This window comes from Cannabis sativa, chromosome 7 (assembly GCF_029168945.1).
Source record: "Cannabis sativa cultivar Pink pepper isolate KNU-18-1 chromosome 7, ASM2916894v1, whole genome shotgun sequence".
Classification (NCBI taxonomy): domain Eukaryota; kingdom Viridiplantae; phylum Streptophyta; class Magnoliopsida; order Rosales; family Cannabaceae; genus Cannabis; species Cannabis sativa.
In genome coordinates, this window is record NC_083607.1 from 50157494 (window position 1) to 50178483 (window position 20990).

The following is a 20990-nucleotide window of genomic DNA, read 5'->3' on the forward strand; positions in this document are numbered from 1 at the left end:
TACTAGTCGTTTTTAAATGTAATTGTAGGCAAAAAAGGAAGATTTCGTGAGACTCTCCTTAGTAAATGTGTTAATTATTTGGGGCATTTTGTATTTTCAAATACAAAAATTGATGAAAAAATTATAATAAAAAATTAACAATATTACGCCTTTTTTATTTTTTAATATAATGCTTAAATAATAATAATGGAAGAAAATGTATATTTCATACATTTTCACTGATGGTTGATGTAATAGATGATCGAATTCAAATTAATTAGGAAAATTGGATCTCAAGGTGCTTTCTTATTATCTAATAACTAACCTTAATAATTTTTTATAAATGAAATATTTTTATGTTTTCTGTATTTTAAATTATTGATTCTCTAAAGATTTTATTACGCTAATTAAAATTTTTATCCTTTGAATTTTGATATGTAATAAATTATATCCTCCAAATTTTCCAAGTTATTAAAAATATAGAATTTTTGAAATTCCTAAATTCAAGAATTTCTGTCTAATTTCGTTCAATTTCACTAATGTAGCAATTATTCAAAAGCCACGATTTGGTTAATGACTAATTAACTATTTCTTTTTATTAATCTTAGATTTCCAACCACTAACAAATTCAATTTTTTAAAATTTAAAAATATTAAATAATGCCACAACCAATCACATTCTTAGAATAATATTTAACATGCAAAATTTAAATTTTTGTTTCAAAATCATTCTTTTAGAAAACACAATTTATGTTCTATTTCTATCCCTTTTTGTATAAATTATTGGGTCCAAGGCTTTATTTGTTGTGGTTGCTTTTTCGGTCAATAGGTTAATTTTGTAAACATTCACTATTAATATTAATTCATGTAATATTCTTAGTCTAAGACACTGTTCACGTTCATGAAAATTAATATTTTAATAGAATGTAAAATTTTTTGTTTTTTAACAGCCATGGCTCAACAATCTAAAGGACCAATAATCAAAGAACAGAGAAAACAATGAAAAAAAGCATGAATAAATGTATGGACACAATTATACTATTATTATGAAAACTAAAATCTCTCTTTTGTATACAATAAGTAAATCGATCAACAAATTGTTTTGAAGCCACAGTTCTGTTCTGATCAGTACAATTTCTCCTGAACAATTGGAGATGCTAACACCTCTTTATTACCCATCTTCAGTTTCTGTTTTCACATACAAATTCATTAATTAATAAATATGATCTGCAAAACTATTCAACATAAGCAAGCTGCAAAAACAACTGAATAATTATAAATGTTTTTCAAAGAAAGAAAATTAGAACAATTAAATATAATTACCTGGAAATATGATCAAGGCCAAGCTGTGTCTTCAAAAATATGATGTAGTTATAAGCAGCTTGGAGCACTTGAGATTTGGTCATCTTAGTACTATTCATATCAGGAATGATTTCCCGAAGCCTAAGCATGTTATTCTGCATCTCCTTAGCCCTTACCTGCCTCTTCTCCTTCCCTGTCAGTACCGCCATACTCTGCGGTGGTGGCGCTGCCATCCTACTGCTGCTGCTCTTCTCCAAATCATGAATAGTAACATCATGTTGATTAATCTGATCAAGATTATCATTGGGTGGCAATGGTTGATCTTGATCATCATTCATGTGATGATTACTAGGATAATTAATATTAGTGTCATTGTCATGCTCAGTGGTCGAATAGACAGCAAATAGGACTTCAACATATTCCAACATCTGAAGTTAAATGTCACCAATATACATAAGAAAATAGATGTTGCTATTGCTAGCTATAATTTAATAATTAATGAAGAAAGTTGTTTTAAGAAAAAGTGGATATATACATTACCTTGTCATATTTATCATAGATTTCACATGTTAAATCTTGTCGTTTGTCAATCATATTTTCGTCAAACTGAGATCAACAATATGCAGTTTAATAATTATGTTACTAATAATAGAGCAAAAATAACAACATTAATATATTCATATACCTTGTCCATATCTAGAGCTAGAAGTGTTTGTTGCAATGCCTCGTCAACAACATTAATATCTGAATTACGATCTTGTAATAAACGCGACAATTCTCCAAGAATGTCAGAGAGTCTTGATCATGGCAATAGAATTAAATAGTGTCCCAATATTAGAATTAATAATTACTTTGAAATTAAAACAAGTAATTAATATTATAAGTACTAGATATGTATTTACTTATTATTTACTCTTGTTAAGTGTTGGCTCTCTGCATCCATGGCTTTTAATGTTTCACTTGCTTGTTGTTCCATACGTTCCAACTCTTGGTGTAATTCTTGGAATATATATAGCTCATCATCCTTTTTCTCGAAATTAATTACAATCCCCAAAAATACATTAATTCATTAACCGAAGAAGATCATGAAAATGTAAGTTTTGCATTTATTTGGAGCAATGATTTACCTTTTGAACATCTTCAATAGGCTGTGGGGCTCTGTTGTCAAGATCATCGTTTTTATCTTCACCTTCTTTTATTTCTTGATCAATCTTTTGACCTATGAGATTTGAGTTGGTGAAGATGTAGACCATCTTTAGTTTCTATATACATGACCCAAGAAAGAAAGAAAGAAAGAAAGAAAGAAAATGTTACCTTGAAGAATCTGATCTTCATTAGCATTTGCCTCCAAATGTATCACTTGAAGATTCTTCAAAGATTCATCGTGGGCAAGAGTTTGTTCATGGTCAAAAGACTCAGAAATCAAGGATTGGGAGTGCGACTCATTAAGATCTTCATTCTGGGGAGTAGTGGCATCGGAGACTTGTCCATTATTACCATTAGGAGTGGTATGGTCCAAATGTTCAGCCATTTCCATAGGGGTCGTCTTCTGCTTCCACTGAATTCAACTTCTTCGATTATGTTAATTTTGATGACAAAATGTACGTAAAAGCTGGATATATATTGAGTCTTTTATGTAATATATATATATATATATATATATATATATATATATATATATTCACTTTTTTGTGTTATTAGTTTTCTGTTTTGTTTAGAACTGTTTTCTTACAACTTGGTCTGTTATGTGAAGTACTATTGGTTCTGAGAGCTTTTTCTTTCTTTCTCTTTCTTTCTAGAATAGTTCGGGATGGAGGGAGAAGTTTGATTTAGGAGCCAAAATATAAGTATTTTTTAGGGGGCTAATTTTTTTTTTTTTAAATGTAGGAATTAAAATTTTAGACTGGAAAATAATTAATCACATTTTCTATTTTGTTAAATAACAAATCAAAGTTTGTATTTTCTATTCTAAAATAGTATAAAATAAAATCTGAGCTCAATTTTCGTCATTTTTTTTATCATAACCAACGAAACGAGTTTCTAGTACGAACAGATGCAAAAAAAAAAATCTAATCAGTTTGGTCATAGGCACCTCCAGGCGAGATTATTGTAAAGTTTTATTTTGATGCAAATTAAGTTCAAGATATTATTTTGTACTATTTTAAAAATTACGTCTTTTCTCATTTAACAAAATAGAAAGTCTGATCGATAAGTTTTACAAAACACGGAGTTCAGAATAAAATACATTTTAAGAAATGAAAATACGGCTACTATGTTTTGTGCAATTATCTATTGGGATATTATATTTTAGAGTTTTTGGCGACTAAAGCCTCTTAACTATAATTCCATTTGCACTTAGCCCTCTATACTCAGACTTTGGCGGTAAAACCTTCCAAACTATAAAATTGTTAGCAAATTTAAGGTGTTATCTATTTACATAGTTAACTGCCAACATAAATTATTGATGTGTACACATTTATACATGTGATACATTTATATTGGTACACCTATTATTATTTAAAAGAGTTTTTTGCGGCTAAACCCTTTCAATTATCATTTCACTTGTACTTAACCCTTCAAACTCAAATTTTAGTGGTAAAACTCTCAAAACTAAAGAACCGTTATTAAATTTAAGGTGTCATCTATTTTTCACAATTAACTGCCAACTTGGATTGCTTACGTGTAAACTCTTGTACATGTGACACGTTTATATTGATACACGTAATATTATTATTTGAAAATTATAATATTTTTTATTTTTTAAATATTTTATTTTTATTTTTATAATTTATTTAATTTTAAAATAAATTTCGAAATAATTTTTAAATAATAATATTATGTGTACCAATATAAACGTGTCACGTATACAAGAGTATACACATAAGCAGTCCATGGTGGTAATTAATCGGATGACACCTTAAATAAAAGATAAGTAATAAAAAGACTTAAGATTAAAGATGAGTGAGTATGAAAATGATTTTCAAATAAGATTATAAAGATATTAAAATCCACAAAATGCAAGTTCAATAGTATTTATAAGTATATTGATTCCCAAGTTTAGATATACCTGAAATAAATCACACTATATTTTCTAAAATATATTTTCTATTTAAGCAAGTTATTTTGAAAGAGACAAGATTTTTTTTTCACATAAATAAGATATAATTTTTAAGCATTAAATGTGTTGCAATTTAATAAAACTACACAAAATCAAAGAAACTATGTTTAGGCAAAATATGATACTTATGTTCTAAGAATTAGATGTAAACAATTTACTAAGACATTTAATCAAAGAATATTATATTTTTGCACAATAAAAACCTAAGTGTAACATGCTTTAACAATAAAAAATACATGATATTAAAGATGAAAAAGATATATTTTTGATAGAAAAATCCATGAACTTTGTAGCACAATTGGAAAATCAACATACAAAAATAAATCCTATCTAGTTACATTTTGCTTCATATCATCTTAATAATCTTAAAAAAAAGATTAGAAGCTCATAACTAGATTAAAGAAAAATATACAAAATGACATACTTGACATGCTCTTCAAAATGTAAAAATGGTAGAAAAAAATGGTAAGAAGGAAATGGTAGAAATATGAGTGAAAATGTGTGAAAAGTAAGTTATGGAATGAAGAGTGAAGGGTGTTTGAGATGAAGAAATGTGTTTTGAAATGGTCTTATAACACCATATTTATAGACAAAATTAGGAGATTAAAATAATCAAAATAAAATAAATAAATTGATTAATTAATTAGTGTTGGGAAGAAAAGGGATAAATAAAGTATATGTAAGAGTGCTGAAAAAAATATATATATTTTTTTTACGATTGTAACCTACAGATAACACTGAGAAGTTCAAGTTACAATGCTTAAGTTTGGATGAATATCGTTCCAAACTAATTCCTCATCTAGCCCTAAAGCTTCCTTTGCCATATGATGTGCATGAGTGTTACAATCTCTTGGAAGAAAGTGTACAGAAACATTAGGGATATAAGACAAGAAACTTTTGATATCCTCAATAACATCAGCAAGAGCGGAAAGCTCCTTCTTTGGGCTATTAATTTTGCTGGCTAGCTGCTTGGAATCAGTGTATATATTAGCAAGTGGAATTCTAATGTTGTAGCACCAAATTAAAGCCGATTCTAGAGCCATAGCCTCTGCCATAATGGGCGTAGCTTGTGCTAGTATAGGCAATGAAAAACCAGCTATTACCTTTTCATTCCAGTCCTTAACCACTGCTCCAAGCCCAATCTTACTGTTTCTTATGTTAATGGCAGCATCTGTGTACAATTGGTAAGATCCTTCACTAGATTGGTTTTGCTTTGCCGTGGCATGCGAGTGGCAAGTTGAAGCAACATCAATTCTCTTGGACTGTGAGGTCTTGTACTCTAACAAGTAACTGCTGGTCCATTGCACTAATTCCTCTGCATCTAAATGAACATTCTTGAAAAAGTTTTTTATTTCTATATTCTCAAATAGTCCACAAAGTACACAACAGAAGTGAAAAGTTATCATTATTTAAAGTAGTAAAACCAGACAAAATAAATTCTCTAACATCTTTATTTCTACGCATAAGATAAAAGTGATATAAAGGAGAAAGTTTTCAAACCTGTCTCGCCCTGGAACAATCTAGTGGTGCCTGAGTTACAGTTTCTAAAGGACAACTACAAGAAGAGCAAGAAGGAGAGGGGACTATTTTTTTTTTTTTTTTTTTTTTGCATAAAGATTGTAAGCAGTAGGAAGAATGTGATAAAAGGTTCTCCAACCGAAGTTTTTAATTTTAGGAGGAATACATAAATTCCAAAACTTCTTCCACCAACTATTATAAAATCCAATGTTAGAGGATGAAGGGGGCAAAGAAACAGTATTAACAAAATGGTAAGCAGACTTGACAGTAAGGAGCCCAGAAGGATCTCCTTTCCAAATAAGACAGTCAGTTTTATTATTCCCCCTATAGGAACCTGAGAATGTTAGCAACTGCATCACTATCAAAATAATTAGAAAGGTGAGCTAGTTCCAGTGACCATTGGGACTGATGAAAAAAATTAACTTTATCAGAAGGAGGAAGTTGATTATCTTCGTACCTAAGAAATTTGAGATTTGGAACCCAAGAGTCCTCAAGAGTACGGATGGAGTTTCCATCACCAACTTTCCAATTAAGCCATCCTTAAGAAGATCCCTACCCAAAGTAGACTAGTCCAAGAGAAGGAGGGGGAATGACCTTTGGTGGCGTCCAAAAAAGAAGAGTTTTTAAAGTATCTAGCTTTAAGAACACGAGTAGCAAGAGAGTCAGGCGTGGTGAAAACTCTCCAAGCTTGTTTGGCCAGCAAAGCTTGGTTGTGGTGGATCAAGGAACGAAAACCCAGTCCCCCAAAGAATTTAGAGTTGCAAAGTAAGGACCAAGATTTCCAATGAGTTTTAGATTTTTTCCCAAAAGAACCCCACCAGAATTGAGCCATGAGCTTCTCAATTTTTTGACAAATAGAGGCAGGAATTTTATAACAGGACATAACATAGGAGGGGATAGCCTGAATGACAGCCTTTAAGACAACTTCTTTACCCGCTTTAGAGAAAAATTTATTGTTCCAAACATTAAGGTGAGAACTGACACGATTAAGAATAAAATTAAAACTACTTTTCTTAGATCTACCAAAGCATTGTGGAACCCCAAGGTACTTGGACATAAAGGGTTTATTGGCAAGGCCTATGTTATTATAAAAATAATCAGAAACATGAGAAGGAGTGTTAGGGGAAAAAAGGATGGATGATTTGCCAAAATTGACCTGTTGGCCAATGGCTTGATTATAGAGTTGGAGAGCTGCCTTAAGAGCGTTATAGGAGAGTTGAGTAGCCTTAGAAAACAAAAGTGTGTCATCCGCAAAGAGTAAATGAGAGATGACAGGAGTAGAGCGGGCAATTGAAATACCCTTAAAATTTCCAAGTCTTTGCTGAATGCAAAGAGCAGCAGAAAGCCCTTCAGAACAAAGAAGAAATAAATAGGGAGACAAGGGATCCCCTTGCCTTAGTCCTTGAGAAGGAAAGATTTCCTTAGAAATGTTACCATTGATATTGAACTGAATAGATACTGAGGATAAACATTTATGGATAAGGTTAATGATTTTCTCAGGAAAGTTGATTTGTTTGAGAATGGCCAAGAGAAAGTTTCATTCAACTCAGTCTAAAGCTTTTTCCATATCCAACTTAAGACCCACCCACCCAATTTTACCCAGTTTTCTATGACTAATGGCGTGGATCATTTCCTGAGCAATGAAAATATTGTCGAAAATGAGTTGATCAGACAGAAAGGCACTCTGAGTAGGAGAAATAATATGTTGGATTATATTTTACCAGGACCTAGATTTACTACCATGTATGTTATTTAACATCCTAAATATGAATTTCTAAAACAATATAAATTAAACACATATAAAGTTTGAGAAACCTTACAGTGGTTGCAGCGGAATTAAATGACTCCTTCCACTCAGATCTCTAACCCTTGTATCCAAACTGTAGTAGAGTATCACCAAGATCTGAGCCCGATTCTCCTTCTCTTGAATTTGGATTCTTCACAATCTTACACACTATGATTGAGGACCACTTGATGTGTGTGGGCATTTACTCTATCACTATAGGGTTCGAAATTATGAAGAGAGGTTCGAATAGCATAGGGAAGAAGGCTCAAATTTTTGACTGAAGGCAAGTGTGTTCATCATCTTTTCCTTTGAGGCCATCACTACCTATTTATAGGAATTCACCTAGGATTAGGTTAGAATTATTTGGCATTAAAATAATGAAAAAAATAAATGGTAAAATCCCTTTAAGTGGCCGGCCATAGGATGTGGGCCCCCACTTTGCAATTTTGCCATTTTTCAACAATTTATCTTATTTTCTCAAAAATGCAATTTTTCCAATTCAACCACTTAAATGCCAAAACTATTCATTTAATAATTAAAATTAATTATCAAATAAAATTGTCATTTAATATATTTATTAATTAGACTTAATAAAGTCTTTTATTTAACAAATAAACCCTACAATCTCTTTTCTTCACAATTAAGCCCTATCTTAGTGAAAATTCATAAACTAGACATAGTCTAATTTCAGAATTATAATTGATTAATTAAAATCAATTAACTGAGTCTTACAAGCAGTATTGTCTCAACTAGTATGGGGATCATGGGCTTATATAACTGAGCTTCCAATAAGCAGATCTAGAATTTACAAAGTAAATCCACTAACTTATTAATTCCTCATTTCATCTACCATAGAACTTGGAATTGCACTCTCAGTTACATAGAACACTCTATATGTTCCACGATATAGATACGCTATTAATTATCTATTGTTATAATCCCAATAATACTATGGGGTTATGAGTTTTTTTTTATATTTTTTTTTTACATTTATATGGGATTTTTTATGCCATATTTTTACAAAAATAAATAGAAATCCCATATTTGTAAAATAATAATTAGTTTCGCCGGAAAAATCACCGGTGCCGAAAAAGTCGTTTGAAAAGTCGATGGTACTGGAAAATTCGCTTGAAATGTTAGTGTCGCCAGAAAAGTTGCCAGTAAAATCATCGTCACCGGAAAAAGTTACTGAAAAAGTCACTAGAAGTAGATGTCTTAGACATAAACAAAAATAGAACCGGTTCTATAACATAATGAATAAAAACAAATAACACAAAATAACTCAAACCTGTTATAATTTAAATAAAATCGATTCTTAAATTACACAAAATAACTCAAACTAGTTATAATTAAAATATAACCGATTCTATAACAGTGTTACAATGAATAAAAACAATTACACGAAATAACTCAAATCGATTATAACTAAAATAGAACCAGTTATATAACATAGTGGATGAGTATTTGGTGGGTTGGAGAATACTGAATGGATATTTTTGTTTGAGTTATTTTATTTAACTGGTTTTTGTATGTGAGTTTTGTTAGGCTTTGTGCCCTATATAAAACTCTATTTCAATGTAATCTGAAAAACCGTGTTTTTGCAAATGTCAGATGTATATAAGAAAATATAAACACTGTAAGCGTTTGCAGCAGCAGAAAATAATTCTGCTACAGCAAAACTGAACAGGCAGAATATAAAATATTTGCAGAAAAATAAATAACTTGACACAAGAGATTTATACGTGGTATCAGTGTTCTCACGAACACTCCTAGTCCACGGGGCCACGCCCAGAGAATGAAATCAATTAATAAAGTATCAAAATTACAAAGACAATTGACTTAAACAAGTTTAGACTCCCTCTAAAGTATTGCCGCAATCCTTTGTAATCCACTTTATGAATCTGACTTCTTGAAACACCTTCAAGCCCGAACTCCCTTCGTCTTTGAAGTGTGAGTGCTTACTTCCTCCCGAAGTAAGGCTTTAGCAAGTCTTCTCCCGAAGACCAAGTGCTTACTTCCTCCCAAAGTAAGGCTTTATCAAGTCTTCTCCCGAAGACCAATCTCTTGTTCAGTCAAGTAGTTCTTCACAACCTCTAGGATAGAGTAAGAACAGAAATAGAACAACTAGAACCTAGGTGAACAACTAGGCTTTCACAAAACAAAGAAACACTCTCTTCTCACAAAAGATAAATGCAAAAAATGAACAATGGAAGAGGTAATCCGAATGGTTGCTCACTAGGCTCTATTTATAGATCATAGAAACCAAAGAGGCAACCACAAGTTCGAATTAGCAGCTGTACAAAAACTTTCCAAAAGAAACACGATCTGCTACATCAGATTCGGTTGCTGACGAAGCAGATCCGCCGAAACGGAAACTTACTAAAATCGGGTCCGATCTTCTTTCAATGCTTGATTCCCCGCCAAAAAGCAGATTAGATATTCTGATTGTATCAAGATACAATCGAAATCAATAAGGAAAAGGCAATAAACAAGGTTTCCCTAAAAAAGACAACTTTCCAAAAGAGAATTCCTTCTCTTTTGAGAAGTTTTCAACAAAGGAAAGTTCAGCTGAAAGTGCAACTTTCCAAACAAGGAAAATGGCAACTAAAACCGAATAAAAGAGGTAAGATTTCGAAAATGAATGCATAGCAATCTTACCATAAAAAGGAAAAATTATTTTGTCACCTAACTTGCCAAAAAAAGACTTTACAATCTCCCCCTTTGGCACTTTAGATGAACAAAATAATTTTTACCATAAAGTACCTGCAATGCAAAGTTAGCAAGAGCAAACGATACTACTCCCCCTGAGTAACACAATTGAATATCACAATAAAAACAAAGAACATGCTAACTTTAAACATTAAGTTCACAAGTACTAACAAACCACAACTCCCCCTGAAAAAAGGGTCCAGAGTTGGGCAACAAAAACCAAAAAATAAATATCTCTCCCCCTTTTTGTTTATCGGAGTGCCAAAGTAAACAAAGAACAAAAATAGACCAAAGTTTAATTAAAAAGAAACAAACTATAGCACTTTAATTTTTGTAGAGTTTAATCAAGGTGGACAGTTGCCTGGACATGTCATGCTGGACATCAGCCATTGCTTCAAGACGAGTGTACACATTCTGAAGTTCAGACTTGACTTCCAGGAGCTGCAAAGAACAGAGCTCGAACTTGCACCCAGAAGCAAAGAAGAAGACCAGCCTTTGGCCGTTTTTGGAACACACCATCAAAATATTCAGAAGGTTGGAATGTAGGGCCAGTGATGGGAGGCTCAAGAGTTTCATGTGCTTGGGCCACATTCTTCTGAGAGGATAAAACCTTATAGATGAGATTTGGAAATACAAGTTTGAAGGTTGGCTTTTTACCTCTTCGAAAGGAGACAATCTGGTTGAGAATATGAGAGGCTAGATCAATGGAAGTTCCAGAGGTGATGCGGTATAGGAGTGTAGCCACTTCTTGAGACACCACGGTCTTGTTCGAATTTGGAACCCAATTGCTTAGTGCAAACCGCATAAGGGAAGCATGAGCAAAAGTGAGGTGAGTAATTTGAAGACTCTCCCCTGGTTTCAATTCTGAACGAGCACCAGTGAGTTCAGAGTGCATCAAGTCACGATCCATGGACATCACAGCATTGGATACATTCTCAGGCAATTGCAGAGCCTGAGCAATGTCCTTTTCAGAAAATGAGAACCAGTGACCCCTAACATACACTCTTCTATACAGTCTAGAGTTCTCATCAAGGAAATCATCAGTAAGATTAGCATAAAACTCTTTAATAATGTTAGCAATGAATCCAATAAAACCAGTAAGAGTGTGTTCCCATTGATGAAATTGAATGAACTTTACAATACCATAAACACGATGGGCATGCAAATCATAATTCCTCTCACTTTCAAACTTACGAGTTGCATAAAGATTCCAGTCACGCTCATTGTCTCGATAGTAAAAAGTTGGACAGCCAGAGATAGAGGAAGGGATATTACCAGATGGAGGATCTTCCATGGGCTGCTTGCCTTGGCAGCAGCAGAGGCCTTTGCTTTGCGTGCGCTTTTGAACGAGGAGGCTCGGCTCGAGTTACGTGTCTTCATCGTCCTTCTCGCATGCAGAGATACTGATTTGTCTGAAGAGACTTCCATTGGATCCTCTTCTTCTGAACTGGAACTCGAGGAAGCCGAGGGAGGATTAGTCTTGAGTTTCTTCTTGGCTGGAGGAGCAGTCTTCTCTCGAGATTGAGAGGCTTGAAGTTCTTTCTCAGCCGAGGCTTGCTGGGCTCGAGTTCGAGTGGATGGGCCTGTTGGAGTGGTGCCAGCCATTGATGCAGCAGGAGGAGGAACAGCCAATGGAGGAGGAGATTCCTTCGAGGATTCAGAAGAGGAAGTCCAGGTGCGATAGGGCCTTACCGATTTGCGAGCTACTTGCTTGGGTGGACGTTTTGGCTTCACGGCTTGAGATTCACGCTGGGGAAGCGATGAATCTCCAGGCTTTGCAACAGCAGGAGGAGGAACAGAGGCAGCAGGGGGAGCACTAGAAGGAGTTGGAACGGTTTCTTCTAATTTTTTAGAGTGCCCTAGATTCTTGGTTCTCACCATTTTGAAACTGAAAGAGAAGATGAATAATGTCTGACAGAGAAACAAGAAAGAGGGTTCGGGTAGGTGGTGAAATAAGTGACAAAATTTGTTTTATATAACCTTGGAATCAAAACAAGAAAGAGGAAACCAATTTTGAAAATTCAAATGGTAACCGCCAGCCCAAGAACCAAAAAAGGAAACCGCCCACTTCTCAAATCCTTTCCCTTTTTTTTTAACAAAAATAAAAGGAAACTAGAAATGCCAACAGATTTTTCCAAAAATAAATCAATCTGTCAAGAATAAAGACACATTACCATATAAAGATTAATCTTTACTTGGAAAAATATCATAATAAATCAAAGAAAGAATGAATGTTGATACTTACCATTTATGCACAAGATTTTCCTTAACCCATGAAGCAAGTCACACGCCTCCCTCATTTTATTATTTTTTTTTATTTTATTTTATTTATTTTTTTTTTTAAAATAAAAACCAAAAATAAAGACAAAGTGTACAATAACTATATGTGATTCGAATTAAGCAAGTAAATCAAATATCATTGACAATTGACAAAATAAAATACATGTTATGCTTTTAAGGAAAATAACCAATTAGTATCTCATGGAATAATCATACTTAATTGATGTTGATGAAAAAGATATGCATGTTACTGAAAGTTGTGAACCAGGATTTATCAATTTAATTTTAATAGAGGAGACTTACAGATTTGAACACACTTGTCAGGCATAAGTGTGTGCAGTGTAAATAGGATCATTGTCCTTGGCAAGATTTTTCATTTTCGCCTTTTTCATATTGATCCCGCAACTGGATGCTTTCACACCATACTGAAGGTAGCCCTTTTCTATGGTAGTGCATCCTCATCATAGTTGCTAATTACAATGTTCCAGCTTACTCATCAGATGGCTTTCACACTTCAGTATGGGTAGCTCTATTCCAGCAAGGGGCCTGACAAGCATGAAACAAAAATTGCTCAACTCTGTATAAGAACATTATTTAATCCCAGACACAAATAAAGAGTAACATGAATCTTTTAACACAACATCACAAAGTATGATCAGACTGAGATCCTAACTAATTATATTCCAAAAGCATAAACATGATTTGTCAAAAACAATGATAGAAGATTAAGAGCTAGAGAAGAATCACACAACACTATTGTACACGAATGATGAACAGATAAAATTAAACAATGCAAACTCCCAAAGACTTTCTGAGGGAGTCAAAGCGACTTGCATCTAGGGCCTTTGTGAAAATATCAGCTAATTGTTTTTCAGTATCAACATATTCTAATTGCAATGATTTATTTTCAACAAGTTCCCTAATAAAGTGGTGTCTTATATCAATGTGCTTTGTTCTAGAGTGTTGAACATGATTTTTGGAAATATTTATGGCACTAGTATTGTCACAAAAGATAGTCAAAACACCCAAATCAAACCCATAATCAATCAACATTTGTTTCAACCACAATAGTTGAGTGCAACAACTGCCAGCAGCTATGTACTCAGCTTCGGCAGTGGATAAGGAGATGGAATTCTGTTTCTTGCTATGCCAAGATACTAGATTATTCCCAAGAAAGAAACACCCTCCACTTGTGCTCTTTCGATCATCAGCATTTCCTGCCCAATCTGCATCACTAAAACAAGCAAGATTTGAATTGGTATCTTTCGAGTACCAAATTCCATAATCAGGAGTGCTATTAACATATCTAATAATCCTTTTTACAGCTGATACATGAGATTCCATAGGATTACTTTGATATCTAGCACACACTCCCACACTGTAACATATATCAGGACGACTAGCAGTTAAATACAAGAGACTTCCAATCATGCTACGATAGAGTGTAGTGTCTACCTTTACTCCATTCTCATCTTTTGTTAATTTCAGAGTGGTGCTCATAGGAGTACTTACCTGCTTAGCCGATTCAAGGCCAAATTTCTTGACAAGGTTCTTAGCATACTTGCTTTGAGATACAAATGTACCTCCTTCCATTTGTCTCACTTGAAGACCCAGAAAGAAATTAAGCTCACCAACCATGCTCATTTCAAATTCACTTTTCATTTGATCAACAAATACCTGCACTTCATGGTTAGATGTAGAACCAAAAACTATATCATCAACATAAATTTGAGCAATGATAAAATCAGATTTTATATGTTTGATGAAAAGAGTTTTATCCACACTACCTCTGTGATAGCCATGAGAAAGTAAAAATTGAGTCAACCTTTCATACCAAGCTCGAGGAGCTTGTTTCAGACCATACAAAGCTTTTTCAAGTTTGTATACATGGTCTGGAAATTGAGGATCTTCGAATCCTTTTGGTTGCTCAACATAAACTTCCTCATTCAAAATACCATTTAGGAAGGCAGATTTCACATCCATTTGAAACAATTTAATATTGAGAATACAAGCAATACATAAAAGTAAACGTATTGATTCTAATCTTGCAACAGGAGCAAAAGTTTCATCAAAATCAATACCTTCTACCTGAGTGTACCCTTGTGCCACCAAACGAGCCTTGTTTCTTACAATTGTACCGAACTCATCACTTTTATTTTTAAACAACCACTTTGTTCCAATAACATTTATACCTTTTGGTCTTCGGACCAAAATCCATACCTTGTTGCGAACAAATTGGTTGAGTTCCTCTTGCATTGCATTGAGCCATTCCTCAAAGGTCATGGCTTCCTTCACATTTTTCGGTTCATATTGAGAAACAAAGCAAAGAAAGCCGATTAAATTAATATACCTTCGCGAGTTACCATGCTTTCTTCGGGATTTCCAAGAATGAGATCTTTTGGATGATTCGGTTTGACTCGGTGCTTGGTTCTTTACGGATAGAGTCCGTGATGATGTTTGGATGAGTCAAGATAGACGGTTACGGTTCTCCGGTTTCGGTTGCCAGCGACGGATTCGTCATTTGCGGCATCGGCAATGGGTTCCGCCGCATCGGGATCCGTCGTTACGGCCTTTTGGAGGAGTATCCATGAGACTATCTATCTTGGCTTCTGTGGAAAATTTTGAAAAATCTCTAAAATCATCAACAACCACATTAGCTGATTCCAAAACAGTTTGAGTCCTCATGTTATAAACACGATAAGCTCTACTGTTTAAGGAATATCCAATAAATACACCAACATCACTTTTAGCATCAAATTTACCAATATGCTCACGATCTCTATAGACATAACACACACATCCAAAAACATGAAAATGACTTACATTGGGGCGCTTACCTTTCCAGATTTCATAAGATGTTTTTGAGGTACTCGGACGAATAAACACTCGTTTATTATGTAGCAAGCCGTGTTAATAGCTTCACCCATAATCGCTTTGTCAACTTCTTGCTATTTAACATCACTCTTGCCATTTCCTGCAAAGTTCGATTCTTCCTCTCAACAACTCCATTTTGTTGAGGAGTTTTGGGAGCTGAAAATTCATGAGTTATACCTGTAGACTTGCAAAAATCATCATACACAGAATTTTCAAACTCCTTACCATGATCACTTCGAATTCGAACAATTTTCCCAATATTACAACCTTTCTCAACTCTTAATCTCAGACAAAGAGTTTTAAAGGCATCAAAAGTGTCAGATTTTTCTCTTAAGAAATCTACCCAAGTAAAACGAGAGAAATCATCAACACACACAAAGATATATCGTTTACCATTCAAACTTTCAACTTGGATTGGACCCATAAGATCCATGTGAAGCAATTCCAATACCTTTGAGGTATTGATATCGTACACGAGCTTGTGAGTGATTTTTAATTGCTTCCCAAGTTGACACGGTTCACACTTACCTTCACTTTCCTTACCAAGCTTGGGAAGACCTCGAACAATACCTGCATTTGACAGTTTTTTCAGGTTTTTAAAATTAATATGCCCAAGCTTGGCATGCCACAGATCTGTAGTGTTGTTGATAGCTGAGTGACAAGTGAACACAGGGGTTAGAGTGTAACAGTTATCATTGGATCGAAATCCTTGCAAGATACATTCATTGTCATCATTCATAACATAACAATGATCACTATCAAAGGAAACAGTAAACCCTTGATCACAGATTTGACTGATGCTAAGTAAATTAGCCATCAGTCCTTCAACTAACATCACATTTTTCGCCCAGGTAACCCTTCAAAATTTAGAGTTCCCATACCAACAACTTTTCCTGATAAGCCATTACCAAAAGTGACTTCTCCACATTGCATAGGCCGAATGTTAGTCAAAAAATCCTTGTCACCTGTCATATGTCTAGAGCAACCACTGTCAAAATACCACATTTGAGATGCAGCAGTTTTATCAGAAAAACCAGCTAGACACTTCTTTTTCACCCATATTTGTTTCAAACCTTTATGTTTCTTTTGAGATTTTTTCAAATTATCAAAATAATTTGTTTTAAACAGGTTGTTCAATGTGAAACATTTAGGTCTGATATGTCCTTTTCTACCACAAAAATGACAAATGGGAACAAATCTTTTTACCTGAGATCTTACCTTTTTCGAAAATCCTGGAGATTTTGCAGCATCAGAAGCTGTTCTTGCTGCCACAGGCTGTGAAACTGTTATGGCAGAGTTTGTAGCCTCACGGTGATTCGTTGGAACACTAGATTTTACAAACTTCGTGACTCCAGAACTTTTCATTCCATTAGAACCAAGGCCTGCAAAACCTCTCTGACCTGCATTCTGAGCTTTTTCAAAAATAGAAGATCCAGGATTAAGCATTTGAACATTTTTCTTAAAGTTTTCAAGTTCCTTCTTCAATAGAGAGATTTTTTCATCTTTATCACAAACACTTGTCTCATATTCTTTTATTTTCAACTCACACATTTCAATCTGATGAGACAATTTTTTATTCAATTTATTCAACTCTCTATTTTCAGAAGCAACCTGAATCCATTTTTCATACATGACTTTGTATGATTCAGCAAGAGATTCTTCACAGATTTCAGACTCATCAGAATCTGATTCCTCTTGTTTGGTGGTATTATTCAGACATACCAATCTATCTTTCACCTGTGAATCACACAACACATTAGTCATAACAGAGGTTAGGGCAACATTTTCAGTAATATCTTCATCACTTTCGGTTTCATCATCACTCCAAGTGACATTGAAACTTTTCTTATTCTTTTTCAAAGTGTTTGCACACTCAGATTGAATATGCCCAAAACCTTCACATTCCCTGCACTGAATTCCCTTTTTGTTAGAGACAGATGGTTTAATGAAAGTATTACCTTTTGAACCTTTTCGAAATATTCTTTTTATTTCCCATCTTTTTCATATATTTCTGGAAATTCTTTGTTAATAAAGCAATCTCATCATCACATTCACTATCAGAATTTTCATTATCAGCAACTTTCAAAGCAATACTTTTATCTTTATCAGCAATGGATTTGGGTTTGTCCTTTTGTTTAATCTGTTGATTTAATTCAAAAGTACGTAAGGAACCCATCAATTCTTCCACTTTCATAGTGCTAAAATCTTTAGCTTCCTCCATTGCCAAAAGTTTAGTATCAAACCTTTCTGGAAGGACTCTAACAATTTTTCTCACAAGAACAGAATCATCAAGCTTTTCTCCAAGAGCAAAATATTCATTAGCAATGTCAGATAATTTTTCATAGAATTCAGTTAAAGTTTCATTATCAGACATTCTAAGCTCATCAAATTTAGTTTGAAGCATGATAAATCTAGATCTTTTCACATTAGAAGTTCCTTCAAACTGAGTTTGAAGAATCTCCCAAGCTTCCTTAGCAGAAACACAAGATGATATAAGTTTAATGTAACCCTCACCTACACCATTAAAGATAGCATGCAAGGCTTTGCTATTGTAGGCAGATACTTTATCATCTTCAATAGACCATTCCAGTTCAGATTTTATAATAGTATTACCTGAAGAATCTGTCTCAACTGGAGGAGACCAACCTGATAGAACCATTCTCAACGCCTTCTCATCTTGAGATTTGATGAAGGCTCTCATTCTAACTTTCCAGTAAGGATAGTTAGAGTCATTAAGCAATGGTGGTCTAGAAATAGAACTTCCTTCTGCAAAAAATGACATTCTAACAAAAACGTTATAGGACCACACTAAGAGTTTAGTGTCCCGCTCTGATACCAATTGAAAAACCGTGTTTTTGCAAATGTCAGATGTATATAAGAAAATATAAACACTGTAAGCGTTTGCAGCAGCAGAAAATAATTCTGCTACAAAGAAACCGAACAAAGCGAGAATATAAAATATTTGCAGAAAAATAAATAACTTGACACAAGAGATTTATACGTGGTATCAGTGTTCTCACGAACACTCCTAGTCCACGGGGCCACGCCCAGAGAATGAAATCAATTAATAAAGTATCAAAATTACAAAGACAATTGACTTAAACAAGTTTAGACTCCCTCTAAAGTATTGCCGCAATCCTTTGTAATCCACTTTATGAATCTGACTTCTTGAAACACCTTCAAGCCCGAACTCCCTTCGTCTTTGAAGTGTGAGTGCTTACTTCCTCCCGAAGTAAGGCTTTAGCAAGTCTTCTCCCGAAGACCAAGTGCTTACTTCCTCCCAAAGTAAGGCTTTATCAAGTCTTCTCCCGAAGACCAATCTCTTGTTCAGTCAAGTAGTTCTTCACAACCTCTAGGATAGAGTAAGAACAGAAATAGAACAACTAGAACCTAGGTGAACAACTAGGCTTTCACAAAACAAAGAAACACTCTCTTCTCACAAAAGATAAATGCAAAAAATGAACAATGGAAGAGGTAATCCGAATGGTTGCTCACTAGGCTCTATTTATAGATCATAGAAACCAAAGAGGCAACCACAAGTTCGAATTAGCAGCTGTACAAAAACTTTCCAAAAGAAACACGATCTGCTACATCAGATTCGGTTGCTGACGAAGCAATCTGCCCAGAAACGGGAAACTTACTAAAATCGGGTCCGATCTTCTTTCAATGCTTGATTCCTGCCAAAAACAGATTAGATATTCTGATTGTATCAAGATACAATCGAAATCAATAAGGAAAAGGCAATAAACAAGGTTTCCCTAAAAAAGACAACTTTCCAAAAGAGAATTCCTTCTCTTTTGAGAAGTTTTCAACAAAGGAAAGTTCAGCTGAAAGTGCAACTTTCCAAACAAGGAAAATGGCAACTAAAACCGAATAAAAGAGGTAAGATTTCGAAAATGAATGCATAGCAATCTTACCATAAAAAGGAAAAATTATTTTGTCACCTAACTTGCCAAAAAAAGACTTTACATAATCTTTGTCATTCAATTATCAATAAAGAAATAGAAATATTTTCATCACTTATTTAGTATGTCATTTAGTTCATGTGATCATTTATATGTTTATTTGATTTATAAATTCATCCAAATCCTTATCACATTGATATTCTTGTTTATTGTGCTGTCAACACAGTGGAAAGTAATCAAGATTATGTGATTAAATGTATTCCTAGATTTATCAGTACACAGGATTTAACTGATATGATAATCTACAACATAGTTTACTTACACCTTGGATAAGTGCTATGTCCTTTCCAGGGCATTGGTTAAAGTAAAGCTTGGGTTGGATGCATGGAGTATGCATTGGAAGGGACCGATATTGAACTTGGATTAGATATGATAAATTTACCGTAATATCTATTCAATTCAATATCACCTAGTTGATCCTAGATCAAATGATCTTAATCTTAACATGGTTAGGTTCAATCTCAAGAGTGTTATTTGTGTTCTTTGATTTGTTAGTTAAGCCTACCTTTTGGTCTGGGTGATACGTACATTTTGGGAACATGGTAGTACACTTGAGTGGGAGCGCTAATCAAAGATATAAAATCTATAGCTTCTATCTAGACATAGAAGTGAAACGATGGTTTCCTTTGAGCTTGGCTAAACAGAGATAAATGGTTGAGTACTCATTTCAGTGATTATATTTGTAACGCCCTAAATAATTTGGCACGTTACCCAAAATGTTTATGAAACCCTAATCCCCTAATCGAGATTACTAATCAAAATAGCGCATAATTTGAACTTTTATATTAAACAGAATGAAAATAAACTTGCAATACATTTAAACTTTTAAACAGTTGGGATCCCAAAAATATTTACAAACTTTATTACAAGTCTTTTCTTTCTAGCCGACCTAAGCGACAAAATAGAATTTCAAAAGTTAAACACTGGTAGACCCTTAACCCGCTTGGTCTGATATGGCTCGAACATGTACATTCTTCGCTCAGCTCCTAAAACTCATGGCTGATCAGCTAAAGCCTTACCCATTCCTGCACAGTAGAGCACCTGTGAGCCAAGCCCAGCAAGACAGTATAAATCATAATAAATATAATATGCTCATCATACTATTTAAGCAAATATTCCATTCACATATGTCTGTATGATACAGACCTGCATATCACATTGACATGCCCATTAATGTCTACGTGGCGTAAACCCATGTGTTGCGCTCACACATCTATTTAAATCTACATGGCGTAGACCCACGTGTTGCTCTCACACGTCTAAATACATTAAGGCCTTAGAATTGGTTCATCTCGGTTATGGCTACCGAGTCCAACCTGATTATGCCTTGAGCGCATAACCCCTAAATTTTATTTCAGTTAACATGGCATGGCATCTATACACATATATCACTAGGGTAATAACCCTAGGCTATTAAACCGTTCCTATTAGGGTAATAACCCTAATCCCGGTCACTAAAC

General features: G+C 34.1%; 2 protein-coding genes across 3 annotated transcripts; both read right to left on the bottom strand.

Annotated features, from left to right (window-relative positions):
- Positions 1-998: 998 nt before the first annotated feature.
- LOC133039867 (protein GRIP-like) lies at positions 999-3122 on the bottom strand. 2 transcript variants are annotated; one of them, XM_061118923.1, is made up of 7 exons: positions 2595-3122; positions 2408-2499; positions 2183-2304; positions 1966-2077; positions 1821-1886; positions 1302-1708; positions 999-1166 (listed from the first exon to the last, which is right to left on the bottom strand). In XM_061118923.1, exons 1-7 carry the CDS (start codon positions 2815-2817, stop codon positions 1160-1162), a joined length of 1029 nt encoding a protein of 342 aa, XP_060974906.1. In that variant the 5' UTR covers positions 2818-3122; the 3' UTR covers positions 999-1159. The 2 variants fall into 2 exon arrangements, with proteins under 2 accessions (XP_060974906.1, XP_060974907.1); XM_061118924.1 differs by lacking the exon at positions 1821-1886 and having other exon boundaries at positions 2595-2945.
- A 2022-nt stretch (positions 3123-5144) lies between these two features.
- On the bottom strand, positions 5145-20726 carry LOC133039744 (uncharacterized). The gene is made up of 6 exons (XM_061118680.1): positions 20677-20726; positions 20550-20571; positions 7516-7600; positions 6511-7374; positions 6110-6250; positions 5145-5719 (listed from the first exon to the last, which is right to left on the bottom strand). Exons 1-6 carry the CDS (start codon positions 20724-20726, stop codon positions 5145-5147), a joined length of 1737 nt encoding a protein of 578 aa, XP_060974663.1.
- Between the last annotated feature and the right edge of the window lie 264 nt (positions 20727-20990).

Coding starts and splice junctions, on each gene's coding strand:
- LOC133039867 (XM_061118923.1), bottom strand. CDS start 2,817: ATGGAAATGGCTGAACATTTGGACCATACCACTCCTAATGGTAATAAT. Junction 2,305..2,407: donor CTATTGAAGATGTTCAAAAG/GTAAATCATTGC, acceptor TTCGAGAAAAAG/GATGATGAGCTATATATATT. Junction 2,078..2,182: donor TTAACAAGAGTAAATAATAA/GTAAATACATAT, acceptor GCCATGATCAAG/ACTCTCTGACATTCTTGGAG.
- LOC133039744 (XM_061118680.1), bottom strand. CDS start 20,726: ATGGGTTTACGCCACGTAGACATTAATGGGCATGTCAATGTGATATGC. Junction 7,375..7,515: donor CATTAGTCATAGAAAACTGG/GTAAAATTGGGT, acceptor GTTTATCCTCAG/TATCTATTCAGTTCAATATC. Junction 5,720..6,109: donor TAACATTGGATTTTATAATA/GTTGGTGGAAGA, acceptor ATGTTCATTTAG/ATGCAGAGGAATTAGTGCAA.